We start from the raw sequence: 23,251 nt of genomic DNA on the forward strand, positions 1-23,251 counted from the left end.
TAAGGACCATCCAGCATAGACCTTGATAAGAGCAAGCATTGAACAGCTTTTCAAATGATGAATAAGACAAGTTCCATAAAATGAGTACGTACAGATTTTTAAATATAGAAGTCCTAATACCTAAGACAAGGTCAAAGGCATATATATCAAGAACACTTATTTTGAAGTGGTGACTTAAGACCAAGAGATAACTTGGAGTGAAGAAGCCTTGAGTTCTTATCTAGGATGCCCAAGTCATCCAAGGGCCCCCTGGGGGGATAAATTGCAGCCTATATTCTGGAAATGCTGGCATCACACTGCAGGAAATCTACATGTCGGGTGGAAAGTCGGAGGACTAAGCAGGCATATCTTTGGAAGCAGGGGCTGAGCGATTGTTTGGCTATATTGCAACCCTGTGTTGAGAGAAAAAATAAGGGAGACTATTGTATCTTGAACACAGAGCAAAATACTTGTATTAATCTTAAATTTGTTGTATTTTGTCTGTATAAGGCAGATCTCAGCAGATGCTTGCCTGATGCCATTCAAGATCCTACCCTCAGAGAGTTTGTAATCTAGAATGGGAGATGACACCTACAGAGATCTGTAATGTGAGGTTCACCTCAGAAGGTGGATTTATTACCTCTTTAGAATGAAAATATAAATACACATTGGGTAATGGGCCAGATGACTAAAATGGGAACCTCGATTTAGAGGTTCCTGTTTGCATCTCTGCAGCCACCTCAGAACGCACGCATTTGGTCTTGAGCCTGAACTGCTCTGCCGTCCGTGGGAGACTGCAGCTGCATTGCTTCTCCCAGGCGCTCTTCATCTTAGGTAAGCAATTTCCTCGTATTTTTTAGCAGTTGTTTGAACTTGTCTCACTCAGAAGAAGGCTGGTTCTGAAGTTGTTTATTGGAAATCCTTGAGGACTGTGAGACCACAATCACAGAACTCTCAGTCTTAGCAGAGGGACTGTCATGAGGTAGTCTAGTGGTTGTAGTTTTCTGTAGTGTAGAGAAATTTATGTGTAAGATCGTCAGTGAAATGAAGAGCAATGTTTACTTTTAATAAAAAAGCAAGTGATGATGATAAGGCTTTAGCTTTTAAGTTGCCTGTGACTTTAGGTAGAGCTGTGACTAGGTGTCCTTTAGCTTGTGACAGAACTCTTCCTTCATTGTTTCTCTTCTCCCAGTCCTAGACAAGCATATTTAATCTTAAGGATCCAGGAACTTAAACCTCCCAAGACAACTAGACGACCGTCCATTACATTTTTTGCACCCTCTGCATACTCCTGACATTGGGAAAGACTGATGTGTGATGGTTTAGGTATAACCGATATTGAAGGAGGAACCAAAATGCTGACTTCCAAGGTCCCCTTCCAGTAGATGGTTGACTGATGTAACTTGGGTTACATTTAAGAAGCCCTGTGAACTACCAGTCTGTATGAAATGGTCTTGAAAGGAGTGGTTATGTGGACTCGTATACCTAACAACATCTGAGAGCCTGGAGGTTCACAGCAACAGGGAGCGGACTATGTGAGCAATGAAGACTTGGCAGTTGTCTGTTTGCTCAGTAGTTGGTTGTCCTTATGAGGGTGGATACTTTGACCAAGAGACTGAACCTCTTCCTAGTTTTTGTCTGTATAACTTTAGGATGAATAAATGATGATTTGAATAAGTTATATCCTATGACCCTGGGGAAGATTCAGTGTTTTTTTTTTTTTTTATTGCGAACTTGTTACATTTGGGAGTTGTTTTCATGTCCTGTGAGGTAGTCTCACTGTCATGAGTCTTTTTTCTGAGGATTTTTTTTTCCTGGCATAATTATGTTAAGGATAACAATTTATGGTGGTGTAGTGGTTAAGCTACGGCTGCTAACCAAAAGGTCAGGAGTTTGAATCCACCAGGTACTCCTTGGAGACCCTATGGGGCAGTTCTACGGTGTCCTATAGGGTCGCTATGAGTCAGAATTGACTCAATGGCAATGGGTTTTATTCATAATAGGAAAGGGAATCCTGATAGTCACAACCCCCAAACCGCCCTCCCATCCCCAGTAGTTAGAGAAGATGTTTGGCAGGAGGTGTATTGTGAAAGAGGCATGAGCCCAGGTCAAAACGTTTGGCCAACATATGAGATAATTTACTGTAGGTAATTATCTGAAGAATATCTGCTGAGGAGTTAAATCAGTTCTGGAGAAAGGCGAAAGCCAGGGAGAAGGTGAGAATTTTAAATGGAGTCTGTTGTTACCAAGGTTCTTAAGGTGCTTCTGAAGGCTTTGATTGGACACTGGTGATGCAGAGGTGAGCCTACACGGGCACAGTTCTTGGTCTGAAGGAGCTTGTAGTCTTGCAGGTGCGGGTGGAGAGCAAGACTTTGATCAAGTGTGCACATGTATAAATAGATGAGTATAAATTGTGACAAATGCCATAAAGGAAATACAAATATTACTAAGGGATCTGACTTGGTCTAGATGGTTCAGGAAGGCTTCACCCAAGGAAATGACATTGAACTTGAGATCTGACAGATGAACAGGTGCTAACTGGGTAAAGGGGAGAGTGATGGTGATGGGAAGAACATTCCAGTCAGAGGAAGCAGATTACTTTTGTTTTGATAAATTCAGAGGAACTTTGCTCTAAAATATTTCCTTTCACAAATATGGAGAAGCAGTATAATATAGTAAGGACCCAGGCTCTGAAGCCAGACTGTCTGGGTTTGAAACCTGTCTTTGCCTCTTGTTATGTGTTCTCAGGCAAGTCTCTTCATCAATCTATGCCTCAGTTGCCTCATGTGTAAAACCTCATAGCGTTGATGTGAGCATTAAACGAGTCGATGTGTAGTAGTGCTCTGACAGTGCCCGGCAGATGACCTCCCTGGGTTTATTGCGTATCAACTACTGATTTCTAGTGTGCTGCCTATTAACCAGGAAGATGTTAAGGATGAGGTCCAGAGAGGTTGACTGATTCCCCAAAGATCAAAGGGTTAGCTAATGGAATGTCCGACCTTGGAAGAAATTTTTATTTATTTATTTTTTAAAACTAATTCAATGCTTTCTCTACTAAAATCATTGCTTCTCCATTCATTCACACAGAGTAGTAATGGTGCATTTGGCTATTTAGGGCTGAAAATGGATGTTGTAGATTCATCAGATTGTTTGCACCTTTCTTCCAATGTTTGAAAATGATTTGGGTGTGGCCCTGAATGAATCAGGTTTGGTGACTAGATCGAGAGTCTTTATGGGGTTTCCTTTTAGAATAGAGTAGTATAGGATGTCTCTAAGGTGATTTCAGTTTAATGGTCACACTGACAGCTCTCAGTATATCTGGCATGTGCCAGGCACTTTATCAGATGGTGTAGCACAAGAATAAGATACAAACATAAACAAGACATGCATGGTCCTGCCCTGGAGAATGTGCAGACTAGAAGAGGGTTTGGTGTCAGACACGTAAACCAATCATACCAGTTACCGGTTGCCCTCAAGTCAAACCTGATTCGTGATGACCACATGTGTGTCAGAGTAGAACTGTGCTCCATAGGATTTTAAGTGGCTGATTATTCGGAAGCAGAGTGCCAGGTCTTTCTTCTGAGGCACCTCTGGGTGGACTCAAACCTCCAATCTTTTAGTCAGCAGCCAAGTGTGTTAACCATTTGTATCATCCAGGGACTCCAAAAAATCCTCCCCTTCTGTGCAAATGGTACACTGCTGGGGGAATGTACAAGTGCTGCTTGTTGGGCAAGAGAGGAGCACAACCAACTCTCTGGGGAGGATTTATACAGAAGTTGACAGTGATCTGGATGTCCCAGATATGATAATTAAGATTATGACATGCTGTAAAAGAAGCCGTTTATAACCCTCACCCATGTGTATTGGGGTGAGGTCGGGGGATGGAGCAGGAGAAGGGCTATGGCTGTCTTGAGACAAATCCATGTTTTCATTAGATGTACATATGTTTGGGGGAACTTAACATGACTCTTGGAATATCTGGGTCCAAAACCAAACCCGCTGCCGCCGAGTCAATTCCAACTCATAGCGACCCTATAGTGCCCCTATAGGACAGAGTAGAACTGCCCCATAGAGTTTCCAAGGAACACCTGGTAGATTCAAACTACCTACCTTTTGGTTAGCAGACGTAGCTCTTAACCACTATGCCACCAGGATTTCCGTATCTGGATCAGCGTAATTAACATCCACAATTTTATAATGGGGCTCAAAAATTGAAACATAGCCTTTCCAGTTCATTCTCAGTCACCATGTGCCATTCATGTAAAAGGTACAAGCTCAGAACCTAAAATATCCCTTCTGAAGCTAGAAGTTCTGTTTTCTTTCTGACTAATAAGTTGTAAAAAATAGAAACTTATATGGTAATGCTTTCTATTTTTCAAATCACTTTCACATTATTACATTTGATCCTCGCATTATTGTTCCGTGTTATAGGTGAGGAAACTGAGGTTCAGCAAGGTCAACTGACTTGTATGAGTAAATGGGGTCTAGGGTTGGGTGTCCTTGACCCTGATTTTCCAGATGGAGGCATTTGTTGATTAGAATATAGGCGAGGAATGTCTTATGTAGTCATGTTTTATAAATTAAAATGATCACCATTTTTTATTCTTAAAATGGATAAATGTGCCAGACTTCCCCTCAGATCTGAGTGGGGTATTGTGCTGTTAAGGCACTAGAAAAACCTCTCCCTCCAGCAGATTTCTGAGGTGGATTCTTCCAGTGTCAAGCTGGTCGGCGGCTGGATCATGGCTGAGACCAGGCACAGTTATAGGTAGGAACCTAAGACTGGTTGAACTGTACTCCTTGAAGTTAGGGTTCTCCTGTTTAGCTAAGCAAATTTGGGGGCATTGTGTTAAATGGTGAATCCTTTCCCAGGAGCTGGTGAAAATGCAGTGAAATTAACACCACAGAGATAATATAAACATTAAAAAAATACTTTTGCCCACGCACGGCCCAATTTTCATCCTACCCACACCTCCCTGCCTAAAAAAGGAAAAAAAACCTCGCCATAAACCTTTCATGTGGCTTCTTTGTGTCACGGAACTTGGTTAATATCTTATTTGAGCCTAAATTTTCCCCTTATTTGTGTTTCTCCTTTTCTACATGTCCTGAATATTCTTCATGTGTTTAAAAGCCGTGATTCTAATTTAGTGGGGAGATAGCTGAAAATTGCAGGCTGGGTATCCTGTAATTTTTTTTTTATGTGAAACTCTCAGGTTTTGGAATGTCTAGGGTTGTCACCTCAAGGGCACCCTACAATCACTTGCTTTTTTTCTCTCGAAAAGCAACTTATCTCCCCTTTTAGCCAATCTAACCAACTAGTTGCTGGTCCAATCGACCCCAACTTACGGTGACCCCATGTGTGTGAGTAGAATTGTGCTCCATAGGGTTTTCAGTGGCTGATTTTTGGAAGTAGATGCCAGGCCTTTCTTCTGAGGTACCTTTCGGTGGGCTTAAACCTCCAACCTTTTGGTTAGCAGCTGAGCACGTTAACAGTTTGCACCACCCAGGGACTCGTGACAATCTAAAGTAGCCTCCGAATGATTCTCTGAACACCACTCTGTTTTGTTTTGTTATAGCAATTTTCAACATCCAGTATTATTTACTTATTTGCTTCTTGTTATCCCATCTCCCCTACATGTAAACTCCACGTGAGCAGGGACCTAGTCTTGGATGCTGCATCCCAGGGCTGCAGTTGAAGGCTGGCCTACTAGACAAACTCACTACTGATTTGTTAAATTAATAAACTTCTCTTGACATGATTTCCTGATTTTTTTCTTTTAAGATTGAACGACTGAAAGAGGCATGTTTTGCCCATTGAAACTCATCCTGCTGCCCGTGTTACTGCGTAAGTGCAAGTCAAGGGACTGAGAGGGGTTATTTAATTTCTCATAAGTTGCGTGCATTTTAAAAAACCAGTGTCGTATATTTTCAATTCCCCTTGGTTTGTTGAAAATGGAAACCCTAACCTAGAACACTGTTTTGCTGAAACAGCTGTTGGAGAAGCTGTGTAGCAGAGTCTTTTTTGGAAAGCTGAATCTTCTTCCGTCTCTATTAGAAAAGGCTGCCTTTGGGTCCTTACTGGGGGTTCTGGGACCCTCCTGTGTGATAAAAACTTGTTCTGTGGCATCCTGCACTTCCAGTCATTATCTTTTAAACCACTGTTAATCCTCAGATCGGGAACTGAGATTATCGGAGTCCCAGAATCCTGCTCATTGTTCTCACGTTTTAACCACGCAAGCCTTCTTGCAGTTCCGCAATTGCACCGTAGTCTTTCCCAATTTGGGGTAGTTTCCTTTGCCTGGAGCCCCTTCTCCCCACTTCCTACACCTCACCCCATCAGCACTGCCACCCACAGCTTCCTCAGTCTTCAGGTTTCCCCTTAGGCTGCATTTCCTCTAGGAAGCCTATCCTGGCTGCCCCCTTCCACCAGGTGGGGGGCTTCTGCACAGGGCCCTTCTTGTGGCTCTGCTACATTAATAATATTTTCATTCTTTTTTTTTCTTGTCTTTCTCTTTATTCCACGGATATAGCTCTGCAGGAAGAAGAAATTAATTAGTGCTTTTCTCCCATAGCCTTTTATTTTTCTCTTTATTAATAATTTTTTGAACTGCAGATAGTGACCTAAACACTGACTAAGCAAAGTGTACAGACTGGTAGCCTCCGCTCTAATTCCAGGCAATATAGGGTACACACACATGCAGGCGGATACACACACACACATGCACACACACATCCGTACAAACATACACAAATACATATATACACAGACAGACAGATAATACAAACACACACACAAATAATTCAAACACACACAAACACATACACACACAAACAAGCACATACACAAACCCATACCGAAAATAGTTATGTATTGGAGAAATTTTTTTTTTCCCCGTAAAAGCAGAGTTACAACCATCTCAGAGGGTATTTAGACATTTCCCCTAAGTCTATGAAGCAGCTTGCAGGTTTTTGCCCTTCCATCCAGGGAGTGAAGAGATCCAACCGCTGCAGATAGCGGCTAGGTGGCGTCCCGGGGGTTTTGCACTTCTGCATGGGAAGCTTTTCGTCCTCTGTAGGATTTTTTTTTTTTTAGGAAGTCTCACTTTTTGCACCCATTTCTCTGCAAAGATTACTCTTCAGGCATAAGTTTCTCTTTGCTTTGGGTGCTGCTGTAGCTCTCTAGCTGCCCTTCACTTAATTCTACATACAGTGCTTTAATATTAAATTAAATTAGCTTCTGATATCTTTAACCACACATAAAGTTGCTCAGTTCTTTCTTACAGTGAAATTCCAAATCATGTTTGGAGCTAGTTTTGATTTCTTTCAACATAATTCTCTCTGAAGGGTTTAGAGTTCATGTTCTCTCTTCCATCTTCCCTATTGTGTGTGCCTGCTGTTGGGGCAGGAAGTTAACTCTCTTCTCTCGGCGAAACGGCTTAGATGAAAACCCTGGCACGTTTTCTGTTTATTCCCATATGGGGTTTCTTGGCTCTTTTTTGATCTGAACCAGGCAGCATCTGTATGTGTCTTTCTTGATTTTGTTGTCTGTTTGCATAGAGCAGTGAAAAAAGAAATGTTCGTTTACTGGTTTTCTCTTTTAGTGACCTCTTGGACTTACTTGAGCGGTGTACAGGTAATGAGGTCAGGTCATGCGTGCAGAGAGGCTGGAAGAGACACCTAGAATCTGAAAAGCCAGGGCTGATGGCAAAGCTGGAGGGGGGCAAGGCAGGGAAAGGGCCAACAGAGGAAATTGAAGGGGAGAGCTGTGCTCTGCATTGGCCTAATTACAAGGACCTGCTTTACAGCCAGAATCAGCCAGCATATTTGGAGACAAGCTTTTAAAAAGAATGGAAAAAGAGGGAAAGCCAAACCAAACCTGTGAATTGGCTTTTCAGATAGGAAACTAGTGGGAAATGAAGAGCAAGAGACATTCTATTTCCTGTTTATGGTTAGCAGATGTGGGTGTCCAAATTGATGACCAAAAAGTAGGGGCTTCAGGATTTCCTGTCTTTCTTTAGACAGGAGAAAGGGACCAGATAGCATTTATTACAGTATGAATATTGTAGAAACCCTCTGACTTGAGCCATGTGAATGACTCAAGGATATTTCTCTTGACCTTGGGGATGACGGTTTGCAAGAAAGGCCTCTGAGAACTTTGGGACGTTGGATTATCTAATGGAGGGGAAGTGTGCATTGGTAATTGATATGCGTTTTTGTTGTAGAAGGTATTTGTCTAGATGATATGTCCTCTTGACTTTGACTTCTATAGATTACTCCTTGGGCCAGAACAACTTGATTGTTTCCACTCCTGAGCTAACAGTCCATGTGGGTGATTCAGTCCTGATGGGGTGTGTTTTCCAGAGCACAGAAGAGAAGCATGTGACCAAGGTAGACTGGATGTTTTCATCCAAAGAGGATGCCAAGGTAAGGAGGAAGAAACTCACTGCATCGTGGTGAGGAAAAGGGAGAATCTAGTTGTCAGGTGCCATATGGTAGTGTTGCAAGAGCTTGGGTTTTGAAGGCTGTCAGAACTGAGCCTCCTCTTAGCTTTGCTCACTTGGCTGTGTAACCAGCTGAGCAAATTACTCAACCTTGCTGAGCTTCAGCTTCCTCATCTGTGAAGGTGAAGGTGGCTATAAGAATGATAATGCTTAACTTTCAGATTGCCGAGAGGCTGATGTAGGCAGTGCACGTAAAACTCTCAGTTTCCCTCCTCTTTCTCCTTCTGCATTTGTAGAGTGGCACACTACCTATTTTTGCCCTAGGTAGTGAGAGGAATGCTTCTTGGGATCTACCTAGACAGAAGAGCTATGGCCTAGGCACAAGAATGGTGTCATAATAACCATTTTGTGGTAGGGAGGAGCAGATTCCTTCAGCATCCCATTACTGCATGTGTGTGCTGGGGAGTGGTCTTTTTCTCCATCCCAGCTGCTCTAAGTGTTGGGATTAGCAGATGCAGCACGCTTGGGTGAGAGGTGTTTCATGGAAACTCTTTGGAGGAGGAAACATTGTATTAAGCCTTATCAGAGATTCCATGGAAATACTTGTACGTCAGGATCATTTGTGAAATATATCTCAAATAATCTGTTACCAACCCTAAGTCTCAATGCTTGCAAACAAAATGGTTTTTGTAACTCAGAGCATAGTCCATGTTATCCCTATAAAGCTGTTGTTGTTGTTAGTTGCCGTCGACTTGATTCTGAGTCATGGCAACCCACATGTGCACAGAAGAACTGCTCCAAGGTCAAGGCTGTGACCTTTCAGAAGCAGATCACCAGGTCCGTCTTCTGAGGTGCCTCTGGGTGGGTTCAAACCACCAACCTTTTAGCAAGTGGTCTTGCGTTTAACTGTCTGCACCACTAGGAACTTCTTCCTATAAAACTACTGTCCCTCCGTGTTTTATTGCTATTTGTTGTTATCAGAGGGATGTCCCCATGGTGTAAGCAGAAATAAGAATTTGCCAGGGCTCCCTGTGCCAGCCTGTAATCACTCCCTGTTGATAACTCCTTCTCTTCCATGATGCCCTGCTGACTTGAGGAGGACAGGAAGGATGCTAGGAATTCTCATGTCGCCCTACTGAGCCATGCATTTAAATGACATCTAATCTGTGGGCCAGAGCAGAAAACAGGGTGAAAATGGGAGATGCTTTTCAAAAGTTGTGAGTATGAATCCCCAGAGTGATCTTCGGAGTGGTGTTACATTTTACCTTAAACTGCAGGGTATAAAAATGTGTGGAATAGAGTAGAATATTGCCTGGCACAGTATTATTAACTGAGTACCAAGTACTTTTTGATCAGGATGATGATGATGGCTAGGCTGCCTCCATATTACAGGGTCTTTTTTTTTTTTTTGGATCCAGGTCTGGTACATTTGACTTTTGATTTTGCCCAATGTTGTATTGCCTTTCAGGACGAATATGTGCTGTACTATTACGCCAACCTCAGCGTGCCTATGGGGCGCTTTCAGAATCGTGCGCGCTTGGTGGGGGACATCTCACGCAATGACGGCTCTCTCCTGCTCCAAGATGTGACAGAGGCTGACCAGGGAACCTACACCTGTGAAATTCGCCTCAGAATGGAGAGCCTCGTGTTCAAGAAAGAGGTGGTGCTGCATGTAATACCAGAAGAGCCCAAAGGTACCCGGGTGCTTACTTAGGGAAGGGCTGAGGGGTGAGAGGTTCCATGTGCAAAGGCGGAAGGGAACAGATTTTGTCGCACAAATGCCAGGCTTTGAGCTAGGTACTTACGACAGAGTAGATTCTCAATAAATTATTATTATTATTTTGTAAACCACAATCCAAGGTTATCTTTAGTCTCATTTGACTATCTAGAGCATTGGACTTTAAGAGAGGGACTGTTCCTCATTTTTGATTCATTAGAGGTCAATTAAATATTTTTTTCTTTGTAATTCTTTCTCCCTGTATGTATATATTTATTATGGTAAATATATACATATATAAATATAAAACACAACATCTCCTAATTACATAAGTCACGACATGCAACCATCACCCATATCCATTGCCCAATTTTCCATCACCAATAAATGATTCTCTTTAAAGAAAAATAGTGATGACAATTATTTTATTATTACTTTAAACCCATTTCATCCTCGTGAAAACCACATGAAGGAAGCATTGGTCTTTCCATTTTACAGATGATGCAACTGAGGCCTAGAGAGGTTAAGTGAAATGCCTAAGAATGCATATTTATTAAATGGCGTATTTAGTACAGTGAAACCTGTGAAAGCCGGAACTCCACGGGACTGCCTTGTTTTTCCAGGGTCTTTCTGCCTTTGACAAGGTGCACCCTTATGACTTTTCTTTCGCTTTCTAGGGTAGGCTTAGGTTCTATTAGTGGAAAATATTTGAGTTTTCCTTCCCAGACAGATGTCCGTCTTACACAGGTTCCGGCTTTCGTGGTTTTCACTGTACTTGAGCCTAGGCACCTCTGACAACAAAGTCCATGTTCTTTTTACTCTACCCTGACACTTCCCATCAGTTATTCACTTGTTGCCATGTCCGTGTTTTATGGTACCCGGGTTAAGTGTTCTGGGTGACATAAAAGAAATGATCCGGTCTCTCTAACTTCTTGGGACCTCATTTTTCCATCTGTAAATGGAGGGAGGGGCTTCAGAAGACTGGTGGTTTTGAAACTGCTCTGTGGAACCTTTAAGTGCGGAAACTCTTAGGCATCACAAAGGGTGTGAAAAGGGGCAGAGGGCTGGGGGAAGACCTAATCAGGTGGGCCTCCATGGTTTCTACCTCCACTTCAACCAAAAGGAAAGTTGTTTCCCTTTTTCCTGCTTTATTGGTTGGGCTTCCAGGTAAGATTTTGTTTGAAGAAAGGATTCTTCTGCTTAAAAAAAGGTTGAGAGCCCAAAATTAGATGTATTCTTTCAGAGCGTGAGATAGAAAGGCAGTCTATGGCCTCAGAAAGCTCGTAGTCTAGCTATGGAGCTAGACTCTAGTCCCCCGGGTAGATTCGGCCCACACTCTCTTACTGAGCTCCCCCGGGGTATCCTACTTCCTCCTTTGTGATACGCATCACTCCTGTTCAGTGTGTCTTCCTTGTTCACCTGAGTCTGTGTTCTTTACCTCCTAGCCAGCCCTAGGCACAGTGTCTTGCACAGTGTAAGCAGTCAATAAGTATTTTTCGAATGAATGCGATTTTTGAATTAGAGTCCCTCACTTGAATTCGATTTCTAAAATAAAGAGTTATAGAAGGAATATGTGATTTGCCCTCTATCCCTTCTTTCTATTTTTTCCTACTTTTTTTTTCTCCCACTGGCATTTTTCTCTTTATTCCAAGGTTGTGGTGCTCCAGGAAGAAAAAAATGAATCAGATGGGTTCTCAAGGATTATCTGTGTTCCTTTTTCTGCCTTTGTTCTCTAATGCTGTGACTGCACACTTGGCAAAATAACCATGGCCTACAAAATGGGCACCAATTCCTGCTTTGAGGAGACACCAAAAAACCAAGAAAGCGGTCACCGTCAAGTCGCTCTCCACTCCTGGTGGCCCCATGTGTGTCAGAGTAGAACTGTGTTCCCTAGGACTGATTTTTCTGAAGTAGATTGTCAGGCCTTTCTTCTGAGGTGCCTCTGGTGGACTTGAACCTCCAGCCTTTTGGTTAGAAGCCAAGCACATTACCCATTTGCACCACCCAGGGACCAAAAAAACAAAAACAAAAAACAACGTATTGCTGTAGAGTCGATTCCAACTCGTAGCGACCAAATAGGGCACAGTAGAACTGCCCCATAGGGTTTCCGAGGAGCAGTGGTGACTCAAACTGCCAGCTTTTTGGTTAGCAGCCTGAGCTCTTAACTACTGCGCCACCAGGGCCCCAGAGCAGGCACAGAGGACACCAAAAGGAGCCAATTACAAGGAGTTGAAGAATCCATGGAAGCAGGCTACAACGACTTTAAAGGTAGTCAAATACTTCCCCAGGAGCCAGTGGAGCAACCTGTATTTTTTCCACCCTGACAGCCAAAGAGGAAATAGATCCAGCTCCTAACAACTTTGTCTAGTGGCCTAGTGAAACGCCATAAACTCGCTGTAGGGCGATTGCCTCCTTCCACGTTGAAACTCCGTTTTTGCAGTCATTTATAATTTTCTCTACAAAGTTTACCCTTTAGTTTTAAATTTTTCTGTGATTCTACTACTTCAATTTCTTTTTTCTGATTCTCATTTTAAACATTATAGATAATATTCTTACAAATGAAAATAAGGTTAGCTTCCTGTACTCTTGCTGCTGAGTCAGCCATCCCCTCACTTAGGTGAGATGGTACAGCGTGGCAAGTGAGAGAGCTGGGGCTTTGTCTTCACTCAGGCCTGAGTTGGAGTGCTGGCTCTCTTTCCCTTTGACTAGCCATGTGCATTTGGGGGCTTTCAGTTTTCTTATCCGTAAAATGGAAGGTAATAGCCTACACCTCAAAGTATTGTAATGACTAACTGATGCACTACTTATAAGGTGTCTGGCACATGCCTGGTATATTGAAATGACTCAGAATGTTGTTGCATCTTTTTTTTTTTTCCGTAGAGTTCAGTTCTTAATGTGCTGATGAATTTAGAGGGAAGTACCTAGGAAACCCTATGGGGCAGTTCTACTCTGTCTTACAGGGTTGCCGTGAATCAGAATCGACATAACAACAGCCTTCCCTACTGATATTCTTCGGAGTGAATTTTTTTTTATTAACTTTTATTGAGCTTCAAGTGAACGTTTACAAATCAAGTCAGACTGTCACATATAAGTTTATATACATCTTACTCCGTACTCCCACTTGCTCTCCCCCTAATGAGTCAGCCCTTCCAGTCTCTCCTTTCGTGACAATTTCTCCAGTTTCCAACTCTCTCTATCCTCGCATCCCCCCCCCTCCCCCAGACAGGAGATGCCAACACAGTCTCAAGTGTCCACCTGATGGAGTGAATTTTTATTACTTTTGAAATAATTCCTCCAAAGAGCTTGGATTTCACCATATTTTCTTTTGTTTCCCTCCCATGGTGCATCCCTCCTGCTGGGCAGGAAGTTAATGTTCTCCCAGGGAAACAGCTTGGATAAAAAGGTCGGCTTATTCCCTATGCTTGTTCCTTTGGTAGCTTTGTTTGACTCTCTTTTGAAGGAAGTCTGTCAGTTAAGACCTAGGCTTGTGCCTCTCTAGACATCACCCACTTTTCATTTCTTAATTGACTTTGTGGTTGATTTGTGTAGAGCATTGTTGAGAAATTCAGAAACATCTAATTTTTTTTAGGGACCTCTTGAAATGACTTATGCAATAAATATATGGAGGGTTAGGCTACTCGTACAAATAAATAGGCAGAAGAAAGAACCTAGGAATTGGGAAGGGGGGTCAGGTGGGAGTCAGGTGGGGGCAGGGATTGAAACAGAAGAAAAGTCTAGGGGAAAGCTATCTGCTGTCTTGGCCTAATTAGCAAGGAATCCTGTGACTTGTACTGTAGCCAGGCCTAGCCAGCAAGTCCTAAGACAACTTACAAAAAAGAATAGAAGGAGTTGAAGAGAGTCACCCATGATTCTGTCTTTCAGCTAGGAGAATCAGGGGTTTTATATAAGAATGAGAGTTATATAATTTTTCACTTCCTGTTTATGTTAGAAGTGGGTATCTAAGTTGGTGAACAGAAAATGGGGACTTCAAGATTTTCTGTACTTTCTTTAGTATAAATTTGACATGGGGTTGGGATTCATGGAGGAGGAATTCTGGAAAAAGAGAAGGAGAAGGGAATTAAAGGGTTTTTTTTTTTAAACCAAACCTGAAGCCCTGGTGTTGCAGTGGTCAACAGCTTGGCTGCTAACTGAAAGATTGGCAGTTTGAATCCACCAGATGCTCCTTGGAAACCCTATGGGGCAGTTCTACTCTGTCCTATAGGGTCACTATGAGTCAGAACTGACTTGATGGCAACGAGTTTGGTTTCCAAGAAAACCAAACCTACTGCTGTTGATGATTGGATTCTAACTCTGCGGCCCCGTAGGGTTTCCAAGGCAGTAAATCTTTATAGAAGCGGACTGCCACATCTTTCTCCCTTGGAGCATCTGGTAAGTTTGAACCACTGACCTTTTGGTTAGCAGCTTAGCTCTTTAGCCACTGTGCCACCAGGGCTCCATTAAAGCAGACCATGAAAACAAAACAACCCATTGCCATGGAGTCAATTCCGACTCATAAAAACCCTTCAGGACAGAGTAGAACTGCCATGTAGGGTTTCCAAGGAGTGGCTGGTAAATTTGAACCACCCACCTTTTGATTAGCAGCCAATCTCTTGAGCACTGCTCCACCAGAGCTCCAGGGAGCATTTATTGCAGTATGAAGACAGCAGAAACCCTCGGACTTGAAAACGTGGGAAGCTAGAGGGTATTCTCGTACCCTCAGGGGTGCCATGCTGGTTCTGAGTGAAAGACCTCTGAGTACTTTGTCTACACAGAACTATCTGGGTCACCTGTGGAGGGGACTATGCAGTATTTGGTAGAGACATTGATTTTGCTGCTGAGGATCTTTGGCTAAACATGGTCTCTTTCAGAAGATCTTCGACTTCTATAGATTATACCTTGGGTTTGACTTCCTTCTCCTTTTTATTCCCAGAGCTCACGGTCCATGTGGGTGATTCAACTAAGATGGCGTGTGTTTTCCAGAGCACAGAAGGGAAACGTGTGACCAGGTTAGACTGGGTGTTCTCATCAGGAGAGCATACCAAGGTAAGGAGGAAGAAACATCACTGCATACCAGAAGCCCCTGGCCAATGAGGTCAGGACAGTGTGGTGAGAGGGAGAATCTAGTTACCAGGTGCTGTGTGGTGGTGTTGGAGCCTGTCAGGACTGGAGCTCCTCCTAGCAAGTTCAGCTTCCTGATGAGAAAGGTGACTGTGATGATGGTGATGACGATGATGATAATGATGATGATGTTGCATAACTTTTGGGGTTGTCAAGACACTGGTAAGAGATAGTAACTGTAGAACATTTTGTACTTGACTTGGCTACTACATATTAGCATTTTAGTTTCCTTTGTCTTCACTCTTCTCTTTGAGAATATCATGGGGGGAGGAGGGGGATGATTTTTGAGGTGTTTTTTTTTTTTATTCAGGAAAGCTATGGTCTAGGCATAAGAATGACTTCATAGTGATTTCGGGTTATTTTTGTTAGATTTCTTCTGTGCCCCATTGCCTCATTTATGTGATAGAGGGAATTTTCTTTGTCTGCACGGATGCTTGAAATGTTGGGATTAGCAGTTTCCAGGAGCCAAGGGAAGGGGCATTTCATGAGAACTCTGTGAAGCAGTAAACAACAAGTTATTTTACTAGACCAATAGCTCCCAGCCACGGTGTGTCGATGTACTTATGGGTCAAGATGTGTTTTGAGGTACTTCCCAGGTAATTTGTTATTAGTAAAAGTTAAGGTGCAAAGTTGATAAAAGATTTAACTTATAAATTAAAACATATTCCAGGGCATGTCTCTAAAAAAGGTCACTTACATTCACCTGATTCCTTTATGAGTCTGAATCAGAACGTGTGGCATCAAGATGGCATATGGGGAATTAAACATAGTCCCAGGTTCACCCCTGGGAGCTTGTCGTGCATTTAAATGTCATTCACCAAGTGACTCACAGCGGGAAATAGGATGAGAGTTGACATTTTGAGACTGTGAATGTGAATCATAAGAAACAAGAGGTCACAGTCTCTCCATTTGTGTTTATGTCTGTATACCCAACTACCTTTTCTTAAAAGCCTCTTAAAGATAATAATGTGTACATGCTTTTATGAAAAATGCCAACATTCATTCATTTAACAGATTTTTTAAGGCATTTTGTATGTGGTGAACACTCTTCTAGGCACTGAAGAATATAATAGTAAACAAAATAGAGAAACCTTCTGCCCTCGTGGGGACTTATAATCAAGAGGGAGGAAATTACTCAGTAAAATAATGAAGAAAAACATATAATAATAATGGTAAAAGCTATGGAGAACAATAAAGAAGGGAAAGGGGATAGGAAATACCAGGTTATGGTGGTTGTTATTTTATATAGGTGTTAGGGAGGCCTCACTGAGAAGGTAATATTTGAGCAGATGTCTGAAGGGGAACGAACCATGTGTATGTCTGGAGGGAAGAGCATTCCAGGCATAGGAAGCAGCAAGTACAAAGGCCCTGAGGCTAGTACTCAAGCCACAGCAAGAAGGCTGGTATGGCTGGAGCAAAGCGATGCAAGTGGATTTGGGGGAAGAGCAGGTAGAAATTGAAGTCAGAGAGGAAAAGAGGGAGTGCATCAGATCATGTAGGACCTTGTGCTTTGAGTAGAAATTGGAGGGGGAAGGGGTCATTGGAGGGTTTTGAGCAGAGGAATAATATTATCATGATTTTTTTCCAAAGGCTCACCTGGCTACTCCGCTGAGAATAGATGCAAAGGGGGAATAGCCAGGGAGACTATTGCAGGAATCCAGGTGAGATGTGAGGCGGCTTGGGCTGCAGTGGTAACACTGCAGGATGTGAGAAGTGGCCAGATTTGAAAAATCTTTTGAAGGTAGAGGTGATAGGATTTGCTGAGGGATTAGATGTGAGTTGTATGAGATAGAGAGGAGTTAAGGATGACTCCAAGACTCTTAGTTTCAGCATCTGGAAGAAGGCTTTTTCGTTTATCAAAATGAGATGGACTGGAAGGACTCTGTTTGGGGGAAAAATTAAGAGTTCAGCTTCGGACATATTTCAGGTGTCTATTGGAAATCCAATTGAAAATGACATTAAAAAGTAAAAGTACTTTTTCTTTTTTACTGGAGAAATGTGAAAAGTGAAAGTCCTTCATTCTCATTTTCCTCGTTCCTCTCTTCAGATTTAACGATTGTTCTTAGTTTGGTGGTGGTCTTCCTTTTAGGCATTATCTCTGTGTTCATGACCACATACGCATGCACACACGTGTGTGTAAACGACTTTGTGTTGTCTAATCCTTTCTGATAATACTTTTACTGCCTACGCATAAGGAGGCTTGTGAGTATTGAGATCTCCTACTCCCACACCCCCTTCCCTCATATTTTTTGCCTTTCCCTTTCTAGAAGGAAGTTGTGTTGCAGTATCCCAAACTCAATGTATCTGAGGGGTACCCGCAGAACTGGGGACACTTCCAGAACCGTATAAACCTGGTTGGAGACATTTCTCGCAACGACGGCTCCATCATGCTTCAGGGAGTGAAGGAGTCTGATGGAGGAAACTACGCCTGCAGTATCTATCTGGGGAGCCTGGAGTTTAAGAAAACCATTTTGCTGTCTGTGATCCTGAAAGAGCCGAGAAGTATGTAACATTTCATTGGCGAGGTAGCTGGTAGGCTGGGCCAGGACTGGGGTGAAGCAAGAGAGAGGTGCCTAGGGTGCAAAATTTAAGGAGGCGCTCACTCTCAGGTGCTGACCGTATACTTATGTGACCCTAAGAGTGAATGTTTCCTTAAATTTGTTGTCTTAGGTGCCTCTCTTGACTCACCCTAGTTCTGGCCCTGTTGGTAGGCCAAAGAAAAGGGAGATAATATTTGGTGCATACCTACCCTATGCCAGACAACAATTATTGACGGTGTTATCTGCCAGTTGAAAGACACAGGAGCTCAGAGATGGACTGGAGTTGATGTCCAAAGTCATTTTTTCTTGGCTTCAGGGGAAATACTGTGCGCTCTATAGTAGAAGGGGAAGTGATCCTGATCTGGTGAGAGACAGCAAGGAACAGAGAGAAAACAGAAAGGAACCAGAACCAAAACTGGAGGGTTTTTCCCATCAAAGGTTCTGTATTTTGGCAAACAGTGTGCCTTAAGGCCTGTGGTGTGTTGGGGAATAGTCAGTTGTATTGTTTGAGAGGTCGGTAAGTGAGGGGTTGAAGTTAAAACATAACCCAGCTAGCAGACAGGATGTGGCCTGTGGACTTTGCCTCTCGCTCAGGCCCCCAGAAGTTGGTTGTGGTTGGTTGGAGTTGGGTGGGGGATGGGATGGGGATGAGAATGAAATGATGCCTCCGTACCATGGGCCAGAGACTTAAGTCTATGGAGGTGCCTTCTTGTTAATGGCAAAGGGTTCCAGTTGGAGAGGGAAGCAGAACAGATGGATTTGTTAAAGAATCACCTCTCTGCGTGTCCTTCACTGTCAGAGGTGTTACCTTTACGCACAGAGAAAATACAAGCCGTTAGTGGGAGCTTGCTTGACTTCTGAGCCTTCCCCACCCACAACCATATCTACAGCTGCCCCATTCTTATCTCTGCCCTGCTACCCTGAGGCAGAGGGAGCCCCTTGTGCCCTGGGCTTGTCCCTGCCCCTGTGCTAAGGCTGGACCTGCACTTCCTCCTCAGGAACCTCACAACATGGCTCTCCAGGATCTTTAAGTTCCCACTTTCCTTTGGCTTCTACCATTCAGTGTATAAATATCCTCAACTCTTCCTTCCTCATTGTGTCCTTGTCTACTTTAGTTTTCATCCTATGTGTTTTTTTAAACAAAAAATCACTTTATTGAGATATAATTCACATATCACATGATTCACCCATATAAAGGGCTCAACTCAATGGCTTTAGTATAGTCAGGGATGTGCAACGGTATATTTCTTTCTTAACAATAGAGGCAAATCGCTTGCCTGAGGGCTGTATTTGGTATCTTTCTGTCTCATCTCCTATAAACTTCCTCAGTGCACTGCATTCTGGCTTCTGCTTCAACCTCTACCCTAGTTTAGATCGCCAAGGACATCTAATTGCCCAGTCTTGGGCTTCTTTACCTCAGTAGTATTAGACACTTATTCTCTGGTTAGTTCCACCTGCACGTTCGACAAGTACTTCAATGACAACACGCTCGAACCTGCCGGAGCGCACCTTTCACCAGCCCATCTCCCTTCCATCAGTTAATGTCCAACTGGATGCCTTGAAGTTATACTTGACTTCTCCCTCTGCCATGACCCCTTTCTAACAGGTCAACAAGTTCTGTCATTTCTACTGCTGACTTATGAATCTGTCTTCTTACCAGTTCATCACTATCACTTTAATTCTGGCATCATAGTCTCCGTCTCGGTCTGTTGGCCTCTAGCCAGTCTCTGCCTCCATTCTCAGCCCCCACCATTCAGTCTTCATGCCCCTACCGGTCTCATCTTTTTAAATCACAAATCTGAACAAGCAATTTGATTCCACTACGTATACTCTTTCAGTGGCTTCTCTATTGCTTCTTGGAGCCAAACTCCTGGTTGAGATAATCAAATCACTACAGTACTTGGATCCTGTTATTTATCCAGCCTAATTTCTCATCATACCCACAAATGTAACTTGTGCTCCAGACCTCTTAGACCGCTTCCAGTTCCTAAAAGCCCCATCCTATCAGGTCCCCAGAACGAATGCGTCACCTTCTCTCTGTCCTTCTCCCTGTTGGGTGCCCAACAAACTTGACGTTTCTCCTAAGAATCAGCTTAAACTTTAAAACTTTTGCTGGCAAATTCCCATCTTGCTGTCAAATTCTCATAGGATCGCCTACCCTTTTCTCTGTGCCCTCAGTACCCCATATATAGACTTCTATCACAGCACCTATAATGGTCTGTGGTTTTCTGTTTACATGTCTGTCTCCCTCATTGAAGGCAGAGACTATTCATTATTCACCTTTGTATCCTTAGTGTCTGGCAATGCCTGGTACCAAGGAGGTATTTGATATACAGGCAGTCCCCAGATTATGAATGAGATCCATCCCTAAGTCTATCTTTAAGTAGAATTTGTAGGTAAATTGGAACAGGTACATTTGGTTCTTATTTAGAGTCAGTTAGTCAAATGTTAGGCATCTGCTAGCTTGCCTGTGGTGATGTGGTGGCTTGCCTGTTGCTGTGATGCTGGAAGTTATGCCACTGGTATTTCAAATACCAGTAGGGTCACACATGGTGGACAGGTTTCAGCACAGCTTCCATACTAAGGCAGATTAGAAAGAAGGATATGGCAGTCTACTTCTGAAAGAATTAACCAGTGAAAACCTTAAGAATAGCAGTGGAACATTGTCTGATATAGTACCAGAAGATGAACCCCTCAGGTTGGAAGGCACTCAAAAAAACAACTGGAGAAGAACTGCCTCCTCAAAATAGAGTTGGCCTTAATGACGTGGATGGAGTCAAGCTTTTGGAACCTCCATTTGCTGATGTGGCCTGATTCAAAATGAGAAGAAACAGTTGCAAACATCCATTAGTAATTAGAATGTGGAATGTACACGGTATGAATCTAGGAAATTTGGAAGTCGTCAGCAATGTAATGGAACACATGAACATTGATAGCCTAGGCATTAGTGAGCTGAAATGCGCTGGTACTGGCCATTTTGAATCACACAATCATACGGTCTTCTATGCTGGGAAAGACAAACTGAAGAGGAATGACATCACATTCATCTCAAAAGAACATTTCAAAATCTGTCCTGAAGTACAACATGGTCAGTGATAGGATAATATCTATAAACCAACAAGGAAGACCAATTAATATGACTATTACTCAAATTTACAAACCAACCACTAATGCCAAAGATGAAGAAATTGAAGATTTTTACCAATTTCTGCAGTCTGAAATTGATCAAACATACAATCAAGATGCATTGATAATTACTGGTAAATGCTGGAAACAGAGAAGAAGGATCTATAGTTGGAAAATAGGGCCTTGGTGATAGAAACAAAGCTGGAGAATTTTGCAACCAACTACTTACTCGTTGCAAATACCTTTTTCAGCAACAAATGGTAACTGTATATGTAGACCTCACCGGATGGAAAACACAGGAATCATGTTGACTGCATCTGTGGAAAGAGACGATGGAGAAGCTCAGTATCATCAGTCAGAGCAAGGCTGGGGCTGACTGCAGAACAGACCATCATTTGCCCATATGTAACTTTTAGTTGAAGTTCAAGAAAATTAAAACAAGTTTATGAGAACCAAAATATGACCTTTATATATCTCACCTGATTTTGAAGACCATCTCAAGAATAGGTTTGATGCACTGAACACTAGTGACGGAAGACCAGATGAGTTGTGGGAAAATATCAAGGATATCATACGTGAAGAAAGCAAAAGGCTGTTAAAAAGACTGACAGAAAGAAAAGACCAAAATGAATATCAGAACAGACTCTGAAACTTGCTCTTGAACATAAAGTAGCTAAAGCGAGTGAAAGAACTGATGAAGTAAAAGAGCTGGACAGAAGATTTCAAAGGGTGGCTCTGTGAAGACAAAGTAAAGTATTATAATGAAATATGAAAGACTTAGAGTTGGAAAACCAAAAGAACATGCTAAGCATTTCTCAAGCTGAAAGAACTGAAGAAAAAATTCAAGCCTCGAATTGTAATTTTGAAGGATTCTGTGGGCAAAATATTGAAAGACCCAGGAAGCATCAAAAGAAGATGGAAGGAATACACATAGTCACTTACCAGAAAGAATTGGCTGATGTTCAACCATTTCCAGAGGTAGTATGTGATCAAGAACTGATGGTACTTAAAGAAAAACAAGCCTCCAGGAATTGACAGAATACCAATTAAGATGTTTGGACAAACGAATGCAGCACTGAAGGTGTTCACTTGTCTATGCCAAGAAATTTGGGAGATAGCTACCTGAAGAGATCCATATTTGTGCCCATTCCAAAGAAAGGTGATCCAAAAGAATGTGGAAATTAGCAAACAATATCATTAATATTACAGGCAAGTGAAATTTTGCTGAAGATAATTAAAAAATGGTTGTAGCAGTACATAGACAGGGAACTGTCAGAAATTCAAGCTGGATTCAGAAGAGGACGTGGAATGAGGGGTATCACTGTTGATGTCAGATGGATCTTGGCCGAAAGCAGAGAACACCAGAAGGAGGTTTACTTGTGCTTTGTTCACTATGCAAAGGCATTCGACTGTGGGGATCATCACAAATTATGGGGAACATTATGAAGAATAGGAACTCCAGAGCAATTAATTGTGCTCATGAGGAACTTGCACATAGACCAAGAACAAGGGGATACTGAATACTTTAAAGTCAGGAAAGGTGTGTGTCAGGGTCGTGCCTTTTCACCATACTTATTCAATCTGTATGCCGAGCAAATAATCTGAGAGCTGGACTATATGAAGGAGAACATGGCATCAGGATTGGTGGGAGACTCATTAAAAAAGTGTGATATGCAGATGACACAACCTTGCTTGCCAAAAGTGAAGACAACTTGAAGCACTTATTGATGAAGATCAAAGACTACAGCCTTCAGTATGGATTACAGCTCAACGTAAAGAAAATAAAAATCCTCACAACTGAACCAATAAGCAACATCATGATAAACGGAGAAAATTTTGAAGGTGTCAAGTATTTCATTCTACTTGGATCCACAATCAGTGCCCATGGAAGCCGCAGTCAGGACATTAAACAGTGTATTGCGCTGGGCAAATGTGCTGCAAAATACCTTTTTTTTATTTTTTTAAATACTTTAAAGAGCTCTTTTGCAGCAGATTTGCCCAATGCAATGCATTTTTTGATTTCTTTTTTATTTTTTTAACTGTACTTTAGATGAAGGCTTACAGAACGAAAAAGTTTCTCATTAAACAATTAATACACATACTGTTTTGTGACATTGGTTGCCAACTCCATGATGTGTCAACACTCTCCCCTTCTTGACCTTTCTTTCCCATTACCAGCCTTCCTGTCCCCTCCTGCCTTTTCCTCCTTGTCCCTGGGCTAGTGTGCCCATTTAGTCTCATTCTGTTTTATAAGCCTATCTAATCTTTGGCTGAAGGGTGGACCTCAGGAGTGATTTCATTACTGAGCTGTAAGGGTGTCCAGATGCAAA

At 42.4% G+C, this 23,251-nt stretch overlaps 1 protein-coding gene across 2 annotated transcripts in view; it reads left to right on the forward strand.

Annotated features, from left to right (window-relative positions):
- The first annotated feature begins 665 nt into the window (after positions 1-665).
- Positions 666-23,251, forward strand: part of JAML (junction adhesion molecule like) — a 37,013-nt gene continuing 14,427 nt past the window's right edge. The window contains exons 1-7 of one of the 2 annotated variants that reach the window (XM_064269003.1): positions 666-813; positions 4,674-4,747; positions 5,762-5,824; positions 8,249-8,403; positions 9,889-10,114; positions 15,068-15,180; positions 17,523-17,757. In XM_064269003.1, the coding sequence (XP_064125073.1) occupies positions 5,782-5,824; positions 8,249-8,403; positions 9,889-10,114; positions 15,068-15,180; positions 17,523-17,757 (772 nt within the window). In that variant the 5' untranslated portion in view covers positions 666-813; positions 4,674-4,747; positions 5,762-5,781. The remainder of the gene's footprint in view (positions 814-4,673; positions 4,748-5,761; positions 5,825-8,248; positions 8,404-9,888; positions 10,115-15,067; positions 15,181-17,522; positions 17,758-23,251) is intronic. The other variant, XM_023558187.2, reaches the window with a different exon arrangement.

The sequence above is a fragment of the Loxodonta africana genome, chromosome 15, assembly GCF_030014295.1.
Source record: "Loxodonta africana isolate mLoxAfr1 chromosome 15, mLoxAfr1.hap2, whole genome shotgun sequence".
In the NCBI taxonomy this organism is placed as follows: domain Eukaryota; kingdom Metazoa; phylum Chordata; class Mammalia; order Proboscidea; family Elephantidae; genus Loxodonta; species Loxodonta africana.